The sequence below is a fragment of the Sorex fumeus genome, unplaced genomic scaffold, assembly GCF_029834395.1.
Source record: "Sorex fumeus unplaced genomic scaffold, SorFum_2.1 ptg000233l, whole genome shotgun sequence".
Classification (NCBI taxonomy): domain Eukaryota; kingdom Metazoa; phylum Chordata; class Mammalia; order Eulipotyphla; family Soricidae; genus Sorex; species Sorex fumeus.
Genome location: NW_026606290.1, coordinates 90,394 through 110,042, shown reverse-complemented (window position 1 = coordinate 110,042; position 19,649 = coordinate 90,394). Strand labels below are relative to the sequence as shown.

Sequence of the window (19,649 nt, the reverse complement as noted above, 5' to 3'; positions counted from 1 at the left end):
GGTGCACTTGGAACTTGGGGTCTCCTCACGGTGACTGCCTACACAGCCCTTCCAGAAGGTTCTGTTGAGCCAGAGACCAGTCATCCACGTCTCCTGTCCAAACTGGCCTTTTTTTAAAAAAAAAAAAAAACAGAATTAAAAACGGAATAAGTTGTTTTCACGTGTGGTGTCATTTATTCTCTCCTCTGAGAGCACGTGAAGTCAAACAAGACAGTTCCTGGTGTGCAGAGGCGCCGCGACAGACGGCGAGCCACAGGACTCCCAGGTGTTGCAGTGAAAGCGTGTACGCAGGGAGGGCTTCCTGTAGGTGGCCGCGTGCGTGCTTGGTCCCGAAACTCTGTGCCGGCAGTCCTTCCAAGGCAGGCGTGTGCCACTACGCCGGGCCGGGCCCACGGCTCAGTGCGGCCGGCTGCTCGACTCCAGGTGTGACCGTTTGCCAGGGGCCAGCACGCCGGAGTGCTCTCCTGGCTCGGGAAATGTCCGCTTGCAGTTCCGCCCGTTGGCCCCACCCCGGTGCCACTTGCAGAGGTCCCCACTGAGGATGTCCTGGATGTGCTGCACGATGAGGTTGATGGCCACTGCATAGGACAGTGTGAGGCGGTGAGCAAGCCGCCGCTGCCCCCTGCAGGGGCCTGGGGGCGGGAGGGGAGTTGCAGGGGAGGGGCCCCGGGCTCGGTCTGACCCTGTCCAGCCCTTGGGAGCGCCGGCTCAGATGGCTTTAAGGCAAGCAAGGCTGGTGTCTGAGAGTCAGGCCAGATGGGCAGGGCCAGCGCCGGGGTCTGGGGTCGGCCCCTCCCTGCCTGTCTTACCCATGTTGTCCACCCCTCGAGGGATGATCACGTCTGCGTACTTCTTGGTCTGCAAGGCAAGGAAGCGGCGTTGGCGGTGCTGGAGCGCTGCCACGGTGTTGGGGTGCAGACAGGGCACCCCAGTCTCACCCTCGCTGGCAGCGGGCACCAGCAGCTCCTTCCCCTGGGCAGCCTACCAGGAACCCTCGACAGCGCGGCCACCCCCGTTCCAGCCGACGTGTCCCCTGGGTGGGAGGGGCCCAGGCAAAGCTATATGCTTGCTCAGGCCTCGGCTCAGCACCGGACCCAGCAGAGAGTCGCCACCGACTCTGTTGAGGGCCCTGGAGTGCGAGGTGGGAACCACCCGCTTACTGTTCGACTCTTCAGGAACTCGAGTGAGTACATGTTTGGGATAAAAAAAAAAGGAAAAAGTGATCTTTTTGAGCAGCAACAGATCCCTCCTGCGTCCTGCTCCGCTACAGAGGCAAGTCTGGCTCTGCCTTGCTAGCAACGCACGGGGGACCAACGGGGCAGCGGCTCTGCCATGCACAGCGGTCGGAGCCAGGACACGGCTTGACGTTGGGGGGTGGACAGAAGGCAATCGGGCAGAGGGGGCAGCGAGTGCTGGGGACAAGGGGACCCAACAGGCTGTAGCCAGAGAGTGGCAGCCCAGGAGCTCACGAGGGGCAGAGCCCGGGAAGCAGGCAGGACGCACCGGCAGGCAGAACTCCTCAAAAGCCGGCTTGACGAAGGTGGTGTATTGGGTGAGGATCTGCTCCAGGTCCCGGCCACGCTGCACGTCCCGGAGCACTGCATGGGACACGGACGTGCCGTCAGGCATGGGGCGCCTGGCACCCACCCCCTTGCTCCCCGCCCCGCCTCACCTCTCCTCGACAGCCGGACGTCCGAGTCAGTGTCCACGAAGAGGCGCAGCCGGAACATGTCCCGGATCTCGTGGCTGTAGAACACCAGGATGCCCTCAAACAGCACCACGTCGGCGGGGTACACCACGGTGGTCTCCGGCAACCTGTGTATCAGGCCAAGAGACAGTCGAGGTGGGCACCGTGCTGGGGAGAGGGCCAACTGGCAGGCCCTCCCCTGCTTACCTCGAGTGGGTCACAAAATCATATGTGGGGACTTCGACGGTTTTGCCCTCCACGATGCTCTTCAGCGTCTTGAGCATCAGGTCGTTATCAAAAGCATCTGCAGGATGGCGGGAAGGCGCAATGCGGGCGGGCAGCCACACAGCGGGGGACCCTCGTCTGAAGACAGGGCCTTTGGCCGGGCAGCAAACCGGGGGCCACCGAGGCAGGAAGCAGCCCTGAGTCTCAGAGGGCCGTCCCGTCTGGGGGCACAGCGGAAACAGGTAGCAGAGGCAGCAGTGCCACACCAGGAAACACCTGTGCCCCCGGCAGTGGTGCCAGCTGCTCGGACTGGGGGTGCAGCTGTCCAGAGCACAGCTCAGGCCCAGCGGGATCCTGATACCCCGCCCTTCAAGGGCTCGCTCGCCTGTGCCCAGAAAGTTCTGGAAAGCCCCGTTAAACCCCACAGGCGGCTTGCCAGCTCTCTGGACAACCTCAGGGATACTTGTCCCTGGCCTGGAGAGATAAGGTGGCGGGCGGGGCTGGTGGCGCTGGCTCGGCCCCAGCAAGTGGGAGCCCAGAGCACGCTGGACGTGTCCCCGAGCCCCCACCACCGCTCCCGCCGCGCCTACCTGGGTGGTCGAAGTTGTACTGGCCCTTGAGAGCCTTGGCCTTCTGCTCGGCCGTGAGCACCTTATAGAAGCGGTCCTGGCTCAGGATGACCAGCTTGCGCTGCCGGTGGTCCACCTCGTTCTGGCCCAGCAGCTCCATGATCTTCTCGCACACCGTGGACTGGGCGGGCAGAGAGGCTGGGCAGGCGGGCGGGGGCGCGGGGATCGCGGGGGGCGGGGGCGCGAGGCGAGGGGGTTGCGGCGGGGGGGTGCGAGCCGCTGGGGTCGCGGCGGGGGGAGGCGCGCGGGGCGCGGGGGCCGCGGCGGGCGGGGACGCGAGGCACGGGGGTCGCGGCGGGCGGGGCCGCGCGGCGCGGGGGTCGCGGGACGCGGGGGTCGCGGCGCCCGGCCCCCCCACACCCCCACCCCCGGCCACTCACCTTGCCGCTGGCGGTGCCGCCGCTCACCCCGATCAGGAAGGGCCGCTGGTGCGGCCGGTCCTCCTCGGGCGCCGCGGCCTCGCCGTCACCGCTGCCCGAAGCCATGTCCAGCCCCGCTCGTCCGCATGGGGCGCCCCCCGCTCCCGCCGCGCCCCCCTGCCAGCCGCCGCTTCGAGTCGGAGACGCCCCCCGAGCTCCACTTCCGGGAAGCGCGCGGCGGGAGCGCAGGGCATGACGGGAATTGTAGTCCGCTGGCTCGCGCGGGGCAGGGCGGGAGTTGTAGTCCGCGGGCATCGCACAGCCCTGGGCCGGGCAGCTGTTCGTGGTCGCTGGTTCTGCACCCGGGCTGCGAAGGACAAAGGCCACTCAGGGTGGCACTCGGGTGCAGGGGTCTTTGGGCACCGGGCGCTTTTCCCCAGCAGAGGCGGGTCCCCTCGAAAGTTCCCTGCTCCCGCCTCTCCCGTGCCCGGGACACGCCCCTGCCCCACACGCGCCCTTGCCCCCAGACTGCGGGATTCGGGTGCGGACAGAGGTCAGCCCGAGCGGGCACGTGAGACCCCCGGCCACGTGACCGGCATGGGCCGCGGACCCGGCGCGCGCCTCCGCCCCGCCTCCCCCGGCCTCGCGGGCGCTGCCCTCCGCGTGGCCGCCGGGTCATCGTGGCGCTGACCCTTCACCCCACGATCCCTTGGCGGCTGCCCTGGCCCCTGGACAGGTGTCACGCCTGACTTCAGGCTCCCACGGAGCGTAGGTAGGGGGCCCGTTTCCCAGGGCCTGATCGTGCACACCGGCTGGCCAGGTTCCGTGGTGCCCACGTGTGTGCGTGCGCGGGGTTAGGGGGTGTCCCGGTCAGCAGAGGGAGGAGGTGCAGGGGAGAGCCCACGCGCGTGGACTGGGCACAAGAGCCCGGTGTGGGGCGAGGCGCCCGCCCAGGAGGACCAGCCCTCGGTGGCGGGGAGCCTGTGTTCTGTGTCCTGGTTTCTGGCCGGACCCGGGTTCGCCGGCGCGGGGTTTTGTCCGTTCGGTGGTTCTCAGGCTGAGGCGAGGGGCCCGGGAGAACACGCAGCTGCTCGGGGTCAGTCCCGGCGCCGTATGGTCCCCAGAAGGTCGCCAGGAGTTAGCCCGGGCAACACTGGGAGTGCTAATCCCCCACCCCTACCCCCCCAAAACAGAAAAGGCTGGAATCGTATTAGTCAATTCACGCACAAAGAAAAGCGCAAAAAGCAAAAAAAAAAAAAACCACCAAAGAAAAGCGCGTGTTAGGGCCGGAAGAGAAGCCCAAGGCGGAGGGGACTTGCGGGAGGCGCTCAGGCCCCAGCCGGGTGCGACCCCCAAACAAACCCAGAAGCGCGGGGTTAGGGCTTGAGGGGTGTTGAAGGCAGCCTCAGTGCCCAAAACTGGGTGCGCTTCATCTCACGGTGTCCCTGCAGGGCCCTAAGGACCACGGAGCCACGGTACCCCAGGAACGCGGGACCCTGGCTGGGTCCATGCGCTTGCCTAAGAGCCCGTCTGGAGGAAGTGCCCAGAGCGCACCCCAAACCTCCTCTCCCCCAAAGAAAATCAACTTTTTAAATTTGGGGGTCACACCCAGCGGGGCTTGGGGCCATAGGGGTGCTGGGGAGCCAACCAGAATCGGTTGCATGCCAGGCAAGCGCCTATCCCCTCGCTTTTTTCTTTTCTTTTTTTTTTTTTTTTTTTTGGCTCTTTGGGTCACACCCGGCGATGCTCAGGGGACCCTCCTGGTTCTGCACTCGGGAATCACTCCTGGGGTGCTCGGGGACCGTATGGGGTGCCGGGGATCGAACCCGGGTCGCCCGCGTGCGAAGCAGGCGCCCTCCGCGCGGCCCCGTCCCTTTCTAACGGTGTCTTTGGCCCGTTCATGTTTGATGCGCTGCCCGTCGGGGGCGGGGTGAAATTCTACCAACTTTGTTTTTTCCAGGACGCCGACCAGGTAGGACGCGCAGGGGGCGTGGGCGCGAACTCCGGGCGCCTGCGCGGCCCCAGCCGCTGCCCCAAGGCTGCAGGCGCGGGACCCGCCACCGCGCGGCCGGGCCACGCGGGACCCAGCGCGGAGCGGATGGAGCCAGGTGAGCGCGCGGCGGGGTCCGGGCCCAGCGCCCTCGCCCGGGGTCCCTCCCGCGGGAGGCCGCCGAGCAAAGTGCAAACTTCGGGCCGCTTCGTTCCACCCACGGCGCCCCACTCGAGCCCCGCCCCCCTCCCCGCCACGGGCAGAGCAACGGGGGGCGGGGGGGACGGCCTCCCGCGTCCCCCTTTGTTGCTCTAGTTCACCCCGCTGACCTGAAGCCCTGGACCCGGGGAAGGGGCGGTCCGGGAGAGCCGGTGGCGACGTGCCTCCCCTCCCCCCAGCCACCCCCCCAACCGGACCCGAAGGAGGGGGGCGGGGTGGGAGGTGGTGACACCGGCTCCCCCAAACCTAGGGGGTTGCACCTGGATTTTTGTAGCCGCCTCCCCACCCCCACGCCTCCAGGCCTTCAGTCCTGCCCCCACCAAAAAACACCCTCTCCTCCCCCACCCCCCTTTCCTGGCTGAATGTCGCATGGCTCAAGTGTCCCTGAGGCTCAGGTGCCTGGTTTGTTGACTCTGGGGCGCCGGGAGGGGACGGAGGAGGCGGAGGCGGGGATAGCTGGTGACAGGGTCCCGGTGCGGGGCTGGTGGAGGGACCCCGGGAGCCCCAGGTGTGGGGTCAAAGGCTGCTTGCTGCCGCGATGGTCCCCACTGCAGGGCCCCGGCCTCTTCCCCCATGGCCCCCAGGGCCCTCCATCCAACAGCAACCTTTGTGCTGTGTCCCCTCCCCTTAGAATGCGGATCCAGCTCATTCAGTACCCTGCAGGCGCCCAGGACCCTCATTCTTACTCCTCCTCCGGTAGTCGAGAGCCCAACTGGGCAGGCAGAGCCCTCAGGGGTACTTAGCCCTCTGAGACCCCAAGGCACCCCTGGAAGGCCCCTTTTAAGTGAATCTCTTTTTTTTTTTTTTTGCTTTTGGTTTTGGGGCCACACCCAGTGGTGCTCAGCACTGATTCCTGGCTCTGTGTTCAGGGGTCACTCCTGGCGGTGCTCTGGAGACCACAAAGGGGTGCCAGGGATTGAACCCCAGTCGGTGGAGGAAGGCAGGCGCCCTGCCGGCTAGACCATCTCTCGTACCTTTCTTTCCCCTCCCCCACCTTCCTGTGCGGCCTCGGATTCCCCTTTCCTCACTCCCCCCCCCCCCACGCCCTGCTTGGGGGTTCTGAGTGGGGGAGTCTGTGGATTCCTCACCAGCCCGTGTGGCTCTGCAGCCCTTCCGGCCTCTCCTGGGACACCCTGGGGCCCGGAGCTGCCCAGAGTCTCCACCCAGAGCTGGGGCCCAGAGGTGGCTCACCTCTCCTTTTGACTTCTCTGATCACCCGCACTTGGTTTCGTGGCCTCGTTTCCCGTCTTCTGTTTTGCAACTGAGACTGTGAGGCACATTCAGATATTAAGTGGCTGTATTTTTATTTTTGTTTATTTATTTATTCTTATTTTTTTTGCTTTTTTGGGTCACACCCGGCTATCAACTCCTGGCTCTGCACTCAGGAATCACTCCTGGCGGTGCTCAGGGGACCCTATGGGATACTGGGAATTAAACCCAGTTTGGCTGCGTGCAAGGCAAACGCCCTCCCTGCTATGCTGTCGTTCCAGCCCCCCCCCCCCCCCATTCGGATATTATGTGTCTTAGTTGGAAGATTCTATGTGGGGGCTGAAGAGGGTGGCAGGGGCTCAGGGGTCCTCCTCACGTGCCACTGGCCCCCCTCTACCTCCAGCTGGCTGGAGCATATGCTGAACACAGGGCTAGGAGTCATCCAGCGTTGCTGACTGTGGCCTGGTGCCCCCCAGTAAAAGACTTTCCTGGGGCCAGAGCGAGAGTACAACGCTTGCACGCAGCCAGCACAGGTTCAGTTCCCGGCACCCCATAGGGTCTCCTGAGCTCTGCCAGGAGTTAATTCCTGAGTGCAGAGACAGGAGTAACCCCTGAGCACTGCTGGGTGTGGCCCCAACTCCCCCACCAAAAATGACTTAATTCCTTTTATTTATTTATTTATTTATTTATTGCTTTTTGGGTCACACCCGGTGATGCTCGGGGGTTACTCCTGGCTCTGCACTAAGGAATTATTCCTGGCGGTGGTCAAGGGATCATAAGGGATGCTGGGAATCGAACCCGGTTTGGCTGTGTGCAAGGCAAAGGCCTTAACTGCTGTGCTATCGCTCCAGCCCCTTCTTTTACTTTTTAAATTAAAAAAAAAGGTTGGTGCCATGCCCTGTGATATTCAGGGCTTACTCCTGACTCAGCACTCATTGTTTGGGGGACCATATGGGGTGCCAAGGATCGGACCCTCGGACCCTCATCAGCCATGTGCAAGGCCAGCTGCCTCCCCTCTGTGCTATTTCTTCAGTCCTGATTCCTTATATTTTATTGTGAATTGGGGGGCCACACTCGCAGTGCTCAGGGCTTCCTCCTGGCTCTGTGCTCAGGGATCACTCTTGGAGGTGCTCAAGGGACCATCTGGGGATGGAACTGGGGTGAGCAGCGTGCAGGATAATGCCCCGGCCTGTCCTTCCGGTCCTGTTTGATTTCTTTTAAAAGGCCTTACTCAGGTGCTAGAGAGACAGGGCAGTGGGTAAGGTGCTGGCTTGGCCTGCAGTCAACCCCAGTTTGATCTCTGATCCCCAGCATCTCGTAAGGTCCCCCGAGCCCCTCCAGGAGTGATCCCTGAGGGCTGAGCCAGGAGTCAGCCCTGAGCACCGACCCAGGAGTCAGCCCTGAACACCGAGCCGGGAGTCAGCCCTGAGCACCGAGCCGGGAGTCAGCTCTGAGCACCGAGCCGGGAGTCCGCCCTGAGCACCGCCCTGCCTGCCTCATTCCCGGCTGGGCTCCCGCCTCCTGCTCTCTCTGTTCTCTCTCCCGAGGCCGTTAGTTGCAGTCTGGTGCAGCGTCCGGTGGTCCGCGGCCTTTTCCGAGGGCTGCTCCTCCCTGCGGGGTGAGAGACCGGGCAGCATCCTGGCCTGTTCAACTTTCCTGGGGATGCCGGCTTTTCGCGGCCATCTGCGGCTGGTCTGGGGCCACCCGTGCCCAGCCTGCGGGGAGAGGCGTTTGCCGTCTCGGCTGGGTCGTTGGCGTCTGGGTGCTGCTGGCGGGTCTGTGCCTGCCCCGACGTCGGGGGCTCCGTGGGGGCTCCGGGGCTTCTGTTTCTCTGCCCCGTGGGATGCAGTGGCTGCTCCCGCCCCTTCCCAGCATCCTGCCGCGCCGGCTCCCGCTCAGAGATGCGATTGGCTCACCCCCGTGACGGACTCTCCGGAGAGCCTATCAGAGGCTGCTCTGGGCCAGCGCCCCCTTCCCTGGTCCAATCAGCGGTGGGGACGGGCTGCGGGGCGGGCCCGGCTCACCCACCCTTTCCGTGTCTCCCCAGGCGCCGACACCCAAGGGGGCGGCGGCCCCGAGGCCCCCCGGGAAGCAGCGGGCCCCGAGCTCCCGCAGCTGCCGCGCCGCCCGCAGCTCCTGGACGAGAGCGGGGACCCCCCGGAGCCGGCGGCCGAGGGACCCTCCGCCCAGGCCGCGGGCGAGGCCGGGCCGGGGCCCAAGGGGGCTACCGGCGGGGCCCCCCTCGGCTGGGTGGGGGAGCCCCCGCCCTACGCGCCTCCCGACCCCAAGGCCGTGCAGCTGCTCTACCCGCCCTTCCCGCCGGCCCCGGTGCTCTTCCCGCCGGCAGCGACCCCCCAGGCCCTGTACCCGCCGCCCCCTGCGACCCTCTACCCCGCGCCGCCGCCGCAGCCGCTCTTCACGCCCTTCCCGGTGGTGAGTGAGCCCACCCCGAGCCCCCGGCCCGCATAGCCTAGCGGCTAGAGTCCTGGGGCTTCCTAGGAGTGGGGACATTTGAGCCGGGTTCTGAGGGATGAAGAGGAGTTCTCCAGCGGGCAGCCAGCAGGGCAGGGGACCAGCTCCCTGTGTTGCTGGAAATGGGGAGTGGTTGGCAGGGGGGATCCACACACGGGCCCAGGCCTTCAGGTGGGCAATGACTTGGTGAGATTTCTAAGGGGAAAAAAGAGCAACCCTCCAAAGCCCTGGGTCACCCATGGAGAACTTCCAGATCGGGGGCACTGGAGGCAGATGGTGACTCCTAGGCTAAGGATTCATCAGGACAGGGACAGGCAGAGGGCCGGGGCGAGTGGTCCTCTCCCGTCCCTTCCTGGTGGCGGTGCCCCTCACCCGCATGCTCTGCCCTGCAGTACGGTGGCCCCGGCCTGGCCGAGCACAGGCCCCTGCCCAAGGACTACATGATGGAGTCGGTACTGGTGACGCTCTTCTGCTGCCTGCTCACCGGGCTCATGGCTGTCGTCTACTCCCATGAGGTAGGTGGGACCCCTCCCCCCTTGCAGAGCCTCAGGAGGGGTCAGGAAGGGGGAGGTCCAGTGTGTACTCCGAGCTCCCCTTGCGCCCTCCAGAGAGTTCGCCCCGAACAGTCTGAGGGGAAGGTGTGATGTGTGGTGGGTGTGTTCCCCGTCTAGTAGGTCTCGTGTGTGTTGGTGTAGGGTCTGCATTCCACCCACCTGCCTTCCATCTGTCACTCCTGTCAGCCATCCATTCCCCCCACCATTTATCCATCCTTCCACCCACCGTTAATCCATCCCTTTGCCATCCACCACCCATCCACCTGCCCACCATCCATCTATCCTTCCACCACCTACCCACTGATCCATCATCCACCATCTACCTATCCATCCATCATCCATTTATGCCTCCACTATTCATCCACCATCTATCATCCACCATCCACCCACCCACCCATCTGCCCACCCACCCCCCCATCCATCCATCCACCCATCCATCCATCCATCCATCACCCATCCATCCATCTATCCATCCATCCATCCACCCATCCATCCATCCATCCATCACCCATCCATCCATCCATCCACCCATCCATCCATCCATCTATCCATCACCCATCCATCCATCTATCCATCCATCCATCCACCCATCCATCCATCCATCACCCATCCATCCATCTATCCATCGATCCATCCATCCATCATCCTCCTCCATCCATCCATCATCCTCCTCCATCATCCATCCACCCACCCACCCATCCATCACCCATCCATCCACCCATCCATCCGTCCATCCATCCATCATCCATCCACCCACCCATCCATCCATCCACCCACCCATCCATCCATCCATCCATCATCCTCCACCATCCATCCACCCACCCACCCCATCCACCCATCCATCCATCCATCCATCCATCATCCTCCACGATCCATCCATCTACCCACCCATCCATCCATCCATCCATCACCCATCCATCCATCCATCCATCCACCCACCCATCCATCCATCTATTCATCACCCATCCATTCATCCACCCATCCATCCATCCATCCATCCATCATCCCTCACCATCCATCCATCATCCCTCACCATCCATCCATTATCCTCCACCATCCATCCATCCACCCACCCACCCATCAATTCATCCATCCATTCATCACCCATTCATTTATCCATCCATCCATCCATCCATCCATCATCCCGCACCATCCATCCATCATCCTCCACCATCCATCCATCCATCCATCCACCCACCCACCCATCAATCCATCCATCCATTCATCACCCATCCATTTATCCACCCATCCATCCACTCATCCATCCATCCATCCATCCATCCATCATCCTCCACCATCCATCCACCCACCCACCCATCCATCACCCATCCATCCATCCACCCATCCATCCGTCCATCCATCCATCATCCATCCACCCACCCATCCATCCATCCATCCATCCATCATCCTCCACCATCCATCCACCCACCAATCCATCCATCCATCACCCATCCATTCATTCATCCATCGATTCATCCATCCACCCATCCATCCATCCATCCATTCATCCATCCATCCATCCATCACCCATTCTATACACCAGCCCTCTCCCCGTATCTCAGTGGCCTGCATCCATCTGTCCTTTCTCCTGAAGATTCAGATTCTAGAGTCCCAGTGAGGCCACAGCTCTGACGCCCCCGTTGGCGAGGAGGGCCGGGAAAAGGCCACTTTCAGCCTGAGACCACGGCCTGTATGTAAGCCCTGACCCCAGCGCAGGCTGCGTGGCCGCTGACCGCTCACCTCCCCTCTCTGGGCCTCTGTCCCCCACAACGAGGGGGTAGGTTGTGTGGCTCCGCTTGCCTGGCCCGTCACGCCTCGGCCATCTCGTTGCAGACTCGCGCGGCGCTGAGCCGGGGGGACATGGCCCAGGCCGAGGAGGCATCCCGCAAGGCTCGCGGCTTGGTGCTCTTCAGCCTGCTCTTCGGGGTCTTCGTGTCCGCCAGCTGGGTGATCTACGTGATGGTGGCACTCTACCTACCCTGAGCCACTCCTGCCCCCCACTCCACTGTGGGCGCCAGCCTCGCTGCTGGCTGCCTGTGCCTGGGTGACCCTGGCCCCCTCCCATAGAGCCCCTGGGCCTCTCCCCTCCCCCAGGGGTCCTGACCACCCCCTGCCGCCTTGGCCCCCGGCTCCCCCCTCTGTGGGTCTGTGCTTGGCCATGGTCAGGTCTGACTGCAATCCCTGGACTAGGCAGCGCCTAGAGCCTAGATGTGCCCCCTTTCTCAGACCCAATTAAGAACTGGGGCTAGAGTGATAGCACAGTGGGGAGGGCGTCTGCCTTGCATGTGGCCGACCCGGGTTGATGTTGATCCCCAGCATCCCATATGGTCCCCGAGCACCGCCAGGAGTAATTCCTGAGTGCAGAGCCAGGAGTGACCCCTGAGCATCGCTGGGTGTGGCCCAAAAAGAAGAAAAAAATGAAGGGCTGGAGCAGTAGTCCAGCGGGTTGGGCACTTGCCTTGCACGTGGCTGACCTATATTGATCCCAGGCGCTTCCTGTGTCCCCTGGAGCACTGCCAGGAGTGATCCCAGAACACAGAACCGGAAATAAGCCTGAGCGCACTGCCAGCTGTGGCCCCAAAGAACAAACAAATAAATTCACAGAAATTATGATGGGGACCAGAGAGAAGGTCGGTGGCACTCGCCTCGCACGCGCTGGCCCGGCTTGGTCCCCGGTGCCCCGTCTGCTCCCTCACGCACCACTGGACTCACTCCCAAACTAAACCGAAGCATGAAAGTGGAAGAAGGTTGGGGGTGTGGCTAGAGGCAGAACGTGGCCTTGCATGGCGCTGCCTCCGACCCAGTCCCGGGCACAGTATCTGGTGTCGGGGCCCTGAGCACCGAGTCGGGAGTAAGGCCTGAGCACTGTTGCGCTGGCTGGCCGGAACAGTGGCTGAGTCTCAGGAGGCGTCGAGAGTGAGCAGACACGGGGAGAGATCTGCCCCCTGTGGGCTGTGGGTTGCCTACACAGGCGGGGCTGCAGACCCCCGGGGGACCGGTGGCAGCTCCCCTTCGAGGGCCCTTGGTCAGGACAGTGACATCGTGGCCACTTCCTCCTGGCTCTGCTCAGGGGTCACTCCTGGCGGTTCCGGGGACCAAACTCAGGTTGGCTGTGGGCAAGGCAGACAGACGCCCCTGCTCCCCTCCACTGTGTCCTCACTCCATCCCCAACTCCCCAGTTTCTTATGCAGAAATGACTGAGAAGTTTCTTGGTGTCCCTGGTATTTCCTTTTATTCTTGGGGTGAGGGGGAGCCCCACCCAGTGATGCTCAGGGCTCAGGGTCCCCATATACTGCAGGGATCAAATCTGTGATGGCCTTTTGCAGGGCCAAGTGCCTTCCCCACTGTCTGTCTCTCCAGCCTCAGTACTGGATGTGTTAAGTGATTTATATGTGCTTCGTGTTCGACAGCTTGAACATGTTCGTGTCAGCCTGCCGGTTAAATATACTTGGTTTGTTGATTTTGCTCACTGACTTTGTCTTCAGCTCATTTTTTTTCTCAGGGCTGGGGGGGTGCGCCATACCTGGCAGGGCTCAGGACTTCCTCCTGCCTCTATGCTCAGGGAGCACTCCTAGCGGGGATCAGGTGCCAGGGACTGAACTGGGAATGACCACATGCAAGGCAAGTGCCCTAACCACTGTGCCATCTCTCCGGCCCTCCGGCAGTGTTTCAAAATTCACTTCCTAGTTCTCTTCATTCCTGTAGAACTTTCTACTTGCGCTGTGCTGTCAACCTTATTCGGGCTGATTGGTCTTCCTCTAAGACCCTCTGTTCTTTCCTGCTTCCCTCACCAGTGGGCCGGGACAGTGGTGGATGGAGGAGCCTGAGCCCGCACAGAAGGCTGCGGCCGGGAGGGAAACGCGGAAACGCGTCTCCTCACATCCCGCCGCCTCCCATTGGGAGTTTCCTTTTTGCTGTGCCTGGATGTTAAAGTTTATTAATCGCCTTCTTTTATCCATAGAGAACATTATGTTTTCTTTGTCTTTTTTCCCCCCTTTTTTGTTTTGGGTCACACCCAGCGATGCTCAGGGGTAACTCGGCTCTGTGTTCGGGGATCACTTCTGGTGGTGCTCACAGGAATGTATAGGATGCCGGGGATCGAACCTGGGTCAGCTGCGTGCAAGGCAAATGCCCTTCCCGCTGTGCTATCGCTCCAGCCCCAAATATTATGTTTTTTTCTGTTAATATGACACTGTTAATTTTCAGATGTTAATGGGACTTCTTTTCTGCTTTTTTTTAGCCATGCCCAGCGGTGCTCAGGGCTGCCTCTTGGCTCTGCACCCAGGGATCATGCGTGACGCTTTCAGGGGACCCTATGGGATGCCGGGAATCGAGCCTGGGTCAGGCACATGCAGGGCAAGCGCCCTGTCTTCTGGACTGCCATTCCAGCTGTTAATGGAACATTTTACTCCCGGATAAAGCGTCCTCAAGGGCCGGGGTGATGGCGCATGGGCTAGAGCGTGGGTTTGCATGTGGAACGTCCGAATGAAAACCTGCTGGTGCCCAGGCCCAGGAGTGCCCTGAGCACTGACGAGCACCGTGGATGGTGCTGAGGTCTCCTGTGTGCAAGGCACGCCCCAGAGTACATGGACTTGAACCCTACAGTCCACGGCTGCAGAAACCTCGTGGCCCGACTTCCAACAGGTTCTGCGGGTCTCGATCCCTCGGCCACGGTGTGCTCGGGGGCTTGGCCTGAGGTTGGCTGGGATGTGTGTAGAGAGCGTCAGCGCTTTGTACATCTTTCTCTCTTCCTTATTCTCTTCTGGTTTGGGGGTCACACCCAGGACTCATTCTGCACTGAGGGGACCGTATGGGATGTGGGGGATCGAACCCAGCTCGGCCGCGTGCCAGGCCCGCGTCCTCCGCACTGTGCTGGCATTCCAGCTCCTTTGTGCATCTTTCTTTTCTTTTTCTTTTCATTATTATTGAACTGCAGCTGAGTCACTGCCGTGGTTTATCCGTGTTGGGTTCCGCAGGCCTCCATGTGCTGTCAGGATTCTGGAATGCCTGTTCCGGAAGTGGTAAACGGCCCCCTGCCAGGCCCGCGCTGGCCGGAGTCTCCTGGCAGTTCCATTGGCTTTTGAGGTGTTTTGAACCAAGGATATAACATTAGAGATGGCAGAATCTGGGCTGGAGTAATAGGACAGCGGGCAGGGCGTTTGCGTTGCGTGCAGCCAGCTGGGTTCAATCCCCAGCATCCCAGGTGATCCTCTGAGCACAGAGCCGGGAGTGAGCCCTGAGCACAGAACCAGGAGTGAGCCCTGAGCCCAAAGCGAGGGTCAGCCCTGAGCATAGAACCAGGAGTGATTCCTGAGCATAGAGCCGGGAGTGAGCCCTGAGCACAGAGCCGGGAGTGAGCCCTGAGCACAGAGCCAGGAGTGATCCCTGAGCACAGAGCCAGGAGTCAGCCCCGAACACAGAGCCAGGAGTGATCCCTGAGCACAGAGCCTGAAGTGGACCCTGAGCACAGAGCCAGGGTCAGCCCTGAGTGCAGAACCAGGAGTGATTCCTGAGCGCAGAACCAGGAGTGATCCCTGAGCCCAGAGCCGGGAGTGACCCTGAGCACAGAGTCAGGAGTGATTCCTGAGTACAGAGCCAAGAGTGATCCTTGAACACAGAACTGGGAGTTAGCCCTGAGCACAGAGCCAGAGTGAACCCTGAGCACAGAGCCAAGAGTGATCCCTGAGCACAGAACTAGGAGTTAGCCCTGAGCACAGAGCCAGAGTGAACCCTGAGCACAGAACTGGGAGTCAGCCCTGAGCACAGAGCCAGGAGTTGACCCTGAGCACAAAGCCAGGAATGAGCCCTGAGCACAGAGCCAGGAGTCAGCCCTCAGCACAGAGCCAGGGGTCAGCTCTCAGCACCACTGGGTATATCCTCCAAACAAACAAAACAAAAACCAATTAAGAAAGCATCATCAGGGGCTGGAGCAATAGCACAGCGGGTAGGGCGTCTGCCTTGCATGTGGCCGACCCGGGTTTGATTCCCAGCATCCCACATGGTCCCCTGAGCACAGCCAGGGGTGATTCCTGAATGCAGAGCCAGGAGTAACCCCTATGCATCGCCAGATATGACCCAAAAAGGAAAAAAAAATCACCAGAGCAACCAAGACAAGGCCAAGGGCAGAGCCTATGGGCCAGACCCCACCTGGGCCTGGCGTCAAGTCCCACCCCACCCGCAGCACTGAACGTCAGGCCCTCGTGGCCACGTTGGTTGGTGTCCCTGGGACTGACCCTCAGCAACACAGGGTGCAGCCCGTTTCCCTCGTTTTGTTTTGTTTGGGGGTCTCATCCAGCAGTGCTTAGGGCTGACTCCTGGCGTGGCTCAGGGGACCATACGGGCCTGTCGTGTGCAAGGCAGAGACGCTTCCCGCTGCCCCCACTTTAAAAGAAGATCCAGGAAGTGAATTCAACCCAAAGATTGGACCACTTCGTTTCTCTGCCTCCTCCTCATTCCTTCTTCTCTTTCTCCTCCTCCTACCGCTTCCTCCTCTTCTGTTTTTGTGGCCACACCCAGCTTCGCTCAGGGCTCACTCCTGGCAGGCTCCGGGGACCATATGGGATGCCGGGGATCCAACCCGCATTGGTCGTGTGCCAGGCCCTTCCTGCTGTGCTCTCTGGCCCCAATACTTTGATCAGACTGTGCTTATTTGGGGGGTTGTATTTCCAGAGTATGTGAATAGATATTTTCCACTTTTTCTGTGTTTTTCAGACTGGAGCGATAGCACAGCGGTAGGGCGTTTGCCTTGTGTGCAGCCAGCCCGGCCAAGCTGGGTTTGATTCCTCTGTCCCTCTCAGAGCCTGGCAAGCTACAGTATCTGGCCCTCATGGCAAAGCCTGGCAAGCTCCCCGTGACGTATTCGCTATGCCAAACACAGTAACAACAAGTCTCAATGGAGATGTTACTGGGACTGCTCAAGCAAATCGATGAACAACGGGAGGACAGTTTTTGTGTTCTGTGTTTTTCGGGCCACACCTGTTGGTACTGAGGCCAAGTCCTGCTTCTGTGCTCAGGGCCTGGGGTCCATGGGGGGGGGGGGGGCGGGGATTGAGCCCAGGTGGGCTGTGTGCGTGGTGAGGTAAGCCACACCCCCTGTCCAGCCGCCCCTGCGTGGGGGCTGTGGGTGGGCTTGGAGCCATGGCCAGCAGGACGCGAGGCAGTTCCTAAGCCCTGAGCTGTCTGCAGCCTCTCAGAGCACCCCAGGGCCGGGCCCTATGGGGGTGCTCGGTGCCCGGTGTGCACTGGGCCTTGTTGTGGCACATTTCGTGGTGGTGGCAGCTCTGGGGTGACGCCCACAGTGCAGGGGTGCTGGAGCTCAGGGGCTCCACCTCGCCAGGCACGTACTCTGGCCCTTACCCATCCCTTCGGCCCCGTGGCTCCGTGTAACCCCAGGACGGCACCCAGGATGCTGAGCCCCTTCTCCCAGGAAAAAAAAATTGGTTTTTCTGTGGTGTGGTCCCGTTAGTCCACGGATGCACCATCCGGCCACACGCATTCACGGCAGCCAGCAACTTCGGGGGTGTGGGTAGACTAGAGGGTCCCGCGACCCACCCAGCCCCCTTCTGGTACTCGGTTTGGATCTGTTGTTACTCTGGGCCACATCTGGCGGTGCTCAGGACTTCGCTTGCTTTCTCCTGCCTCTGTCTCCTGCCTTGCTCTGCGTTCCCTACTCGGGATTTGGCCTTGTGTTTCGGAGAATGTCCCCATTTCTCAGGGGCTGTTGGCGTAGTTATTCTGAACAGTTTCTCCCCGTGTCCTGTGTTTCTGGGGCACCTGCTACGACAACTCATTCCTGAGTCTTTTTTTTTGGGGGGGGAGGGTCACACCTGGCGATGCTCATTTTTCGTTTATTGACTTTCTGCTGAGTTGCAGCATCGGTCTGAGTTGTTGTGGGCTCAGGACCTTATACAAAGGCCTTGACCCCCTGCCTGGGTTTGATCCCCGGCACCGCATTCTCTGCCGAGCACCCCTGGAAGTGACCCCTGAGCACTGTTGGGTGTGACTCCCCCCCACCAAAAAAAAAAAAAAAAGGATTACGATGTTGTTAGCTGTGCAGAAGAACATGTTAAAACCTTTTTTTTTCCTTTTTGCAGTTCTGGGGCTCCAACCCAGGGCCTCACTCAGCAAGGCAGTGCTCTGACCCCTGGGCAACACCCACCCCTGGTACAGCAGGCTTAATTTGGGGGGATTTAGGCATGAGGCCCAGCCAGCCTGGTCGGCGGATCATTGCAAGGGCAGAGGACGCAATGCTGTGGGTGCTCGGGGCACAGCGCTGCCTTCTGGGGCTGGCGCCCGGCGGCACTCAGGGCTTCCTCCTGGTGGGCCGGGGGCAGGCGAGCGTCCCCCTGCAGAGCTCCTCCCGGCCTCTGCCTTGCTGACCTTTGCTTCAGGCTCTCTGAGCAGTGCTCAGGGGTGCTCAGCTCACTGGTCACCGGGTTTGGTTTTGGGGGCTCAGGAGATCTGGCGGGGCTCCCGGCAGAGCGTGGGCCCCGGCGGTGGAGGGCACTGACCTGCGCTCAGCCCTGCGGGGCTCCAGGACAGCGACGGACCCTGGCCAGTGGCTTTCTTGTGGCTCGGGGGTGGAGGGTGGGGGAGTCGGGGGCACACGTGGTTCATGTGGGGTGCCGGGGCTTGAACCCGGTCGGCTGCACGCAGGGCAGGCGCGTCCCCGTTGTGTTACAGCCCCAGCCCTTTGTGCCGTCACTCTGATTGGGAAGGGACACTGTGAGCTTCACGCCCGCGTGCCTGTGGAGGGCCAGGGAGGTAACCGAGCAGAGGAGACTCTGCTTTCCACTTGAGACTCGTTTTTAAAAACAAGATTTGAGGGCTGGAGCGATAGCACAGCAAGTAGGGCATTTGCCTTGCACACTGGGGTTCGAGTCCTGGCATCCCATATGGTCCCCCAAGCACTGCCAGGAGTACTTCCTGAGTGCAGAGCCAGGAGTAATTCCTGAGGATCGCTGGGTGTGACCCAAAACCAAAAAATAATACTAATACTTGAGACCAGGCATCACCGCTTTGACAGGCTCTAGCACAGTGGAATCCCCACGGTGACCTCCCTTTCTCAATTTCTTTTGGGGTGGCACCCAGCAGTGCTCAGGGATTGGGGGAGGGCTGGGGGGCCATGTGGGCTGCTAGGGATTAAACCTGGTCGGTCGTGACCCCCCACACCGTCCTCTGCGCCTGCCCCAGTGCCTTCCGTTACCCTCAGTGGGGAGCACCTGGCCTGGCAGAAGCCGGAAGCCTCAGCAAGGTGGTCACCAGCACGTGTTTCCAGAGTCCCGGATGTCTGGTGCTGCCTAGGGGGCGTCTAGACTCTCCCCCAAGTCTCTGTGCAGTTGGCGTAAGGAGGACGAGGAGCACGAGGAGCCCCCATCTGTGGGTTTCTGGGCGTGAGGAAGCACCGCTCGGCTGGGTCCTGGCTTCCGTCCACTCCTGCTTTGGGACACTGGCCTAGGGTGTGTTTGGGCACTGTTCCCCACTTTGCTGTTAACTGTCAGTTTCGAGCTCCAGCACACTGCCCCGCCGAGACCGCCTGGCGCGTGGACTCCTTGTCTGGGGCTCCCCCTCGTGAGGGCTCTTGGGATGGCGCACGCGGGCAGGAGTATCTGCTCTCCACGGGGCCCGCGAGCCCCCACAGACCAACCTCCAGCCTCGTCCCATATGCCACTGGAGGAGGCGGGGGCAGAAAACACAGGCACCAGGAATGCCGGTTCTCCCTGGACAACTGCAGACAAGGGGAAACTGAGGCACGCCCATGAGCAGTGAATGAGAAAGCAGGCAGGATCAGTGCCCCCTGGGGCCACAGGTCCCCCGAGATCAGGTGCTCAGGGCACACGGGGGGAGCTTCTCCTTCACAGGGACCGCCGCTCAGCATCCTGCCCACCCTGGGCCTGGGACAGCCTTGTACTATTTCATCTTGTTCTTGGATCGCTCAGCATACTCGGGGCTCACTCCTGGTGTGTGCTGGGGGGACCCGATGGAGTGCCGGGCACTGACCCGGGTGCCATGGTGTAAGGCAAGTGCCCTCCCCCTCCTGCCCTGGAGTTTAGCACGGGGGGACGGGGTGAGGGGAGCGTCTGGGACTCACGGGGTCACCGCTGGAGGAGCTCACAGGGGCCACCTGGGTGCCGGCGCCCTCCCCCTGCCCCGCCTCTGAATAGCCCCGAAGTGGGACTTGCAGCGTAGTTTGGAGTCGGGAACACTGAGTGTGGGATTTCCCTGCCCCCGCGGGGCAGGTGGACGGCAGCACATGCAGAGAGTGGACACGCAGGCCAGTGCTGAGTCACCGTTTATTCGCCTTCT

At 61.7% G+C, this 19,649-nt stretch overlaps 2 protein-coding genes across 2 annotated transcripts in view; one reads left to right on the top strand and one right to left on the bottom strand.

Annotated features, from left to right (window-relative positions):
• The window catches only part of UCK1 (uridine-cytidine kinase 1), a 212,146-nt gene extending 209,017 nt beyond the window's left edge, over positions 1-3,129 (bottom strand). The window contains exons 1-7 of the mRNA XM_056108854.1: positions 2,922-3,129; positions 2,503-2,662; positions 1,895-1,991; positions 1,673-1,815; positions 1,504-1,598; positions 810-858; positions 375-578 (exon numbers count right to left, since the gene is read on the bottom strand). Of these exons, the coding sequence (XP_055964829.1) occupies positions 397-578; positions 810-858; positions 1,504-1,598; positions 1,673-1,815; positions 1,895-1,991; positions 2,503-2,662; positions 2,922-3,026 (831 nt within the window). The 5' untranslated portion in view covers positions 3,027-3,129 and the 3' untranslated portion in view covers positions 375-396. The remainder of the gene's footprint in view (positions 1-374; positions 579-809; positions 859-1,503; positions 1,599-1,672; positions 1,816-1,894; positions 1,992-2,502; positions 2,663-2,921) is intronic.
• On the top strand, positions 3,047-11,337 carry PRRT1B (proline rich transmembrane protein 1B). Its single transcript, XM_056108753.1, has 5 exons — positions 3,047-3,145; positions 4,861-5,008; positions 8,366-8,751; positions 9,183-9,305; positions 11,178-11,337. Exons 1-5 carry the CDS (start codon positions 3,047-3,049, stop codon positions 11,325-11,327), a joined length of 906 nt encoding a protein of 301 aa, XP_055964728.1. The 3' UTR covers positions 11,328-11,337.
• Positions 11,338-19,649: the final 8,312 nt, after the last annotated feature.

Bases quoted from the DNA above. Each gene is read 5' to 3' on its own strand.
- PRRT1B (XM_056108753.1), top strand. From the start codon at position 3,047: ATGGGGCGCCCCCCGCTCCCGCCGCGCCCCCCTGCCAGCCGCCGCTTC. The intron at 3,146-4,860 runs GCAGGGCATGAC...TGTTTTTTCCAG, and splicing joins GGGAAGCGCGCGGCGGGAGC to GACGCCGACCAGGTAGGACG. The intron at 9,306-11,177 runs GTAGGTGGGACC...ATCTCGTTGCAG, and splicing joins CTGTCGTCTACTCCCATGAG to ACTCGCGCGGCGCTGAGCCG.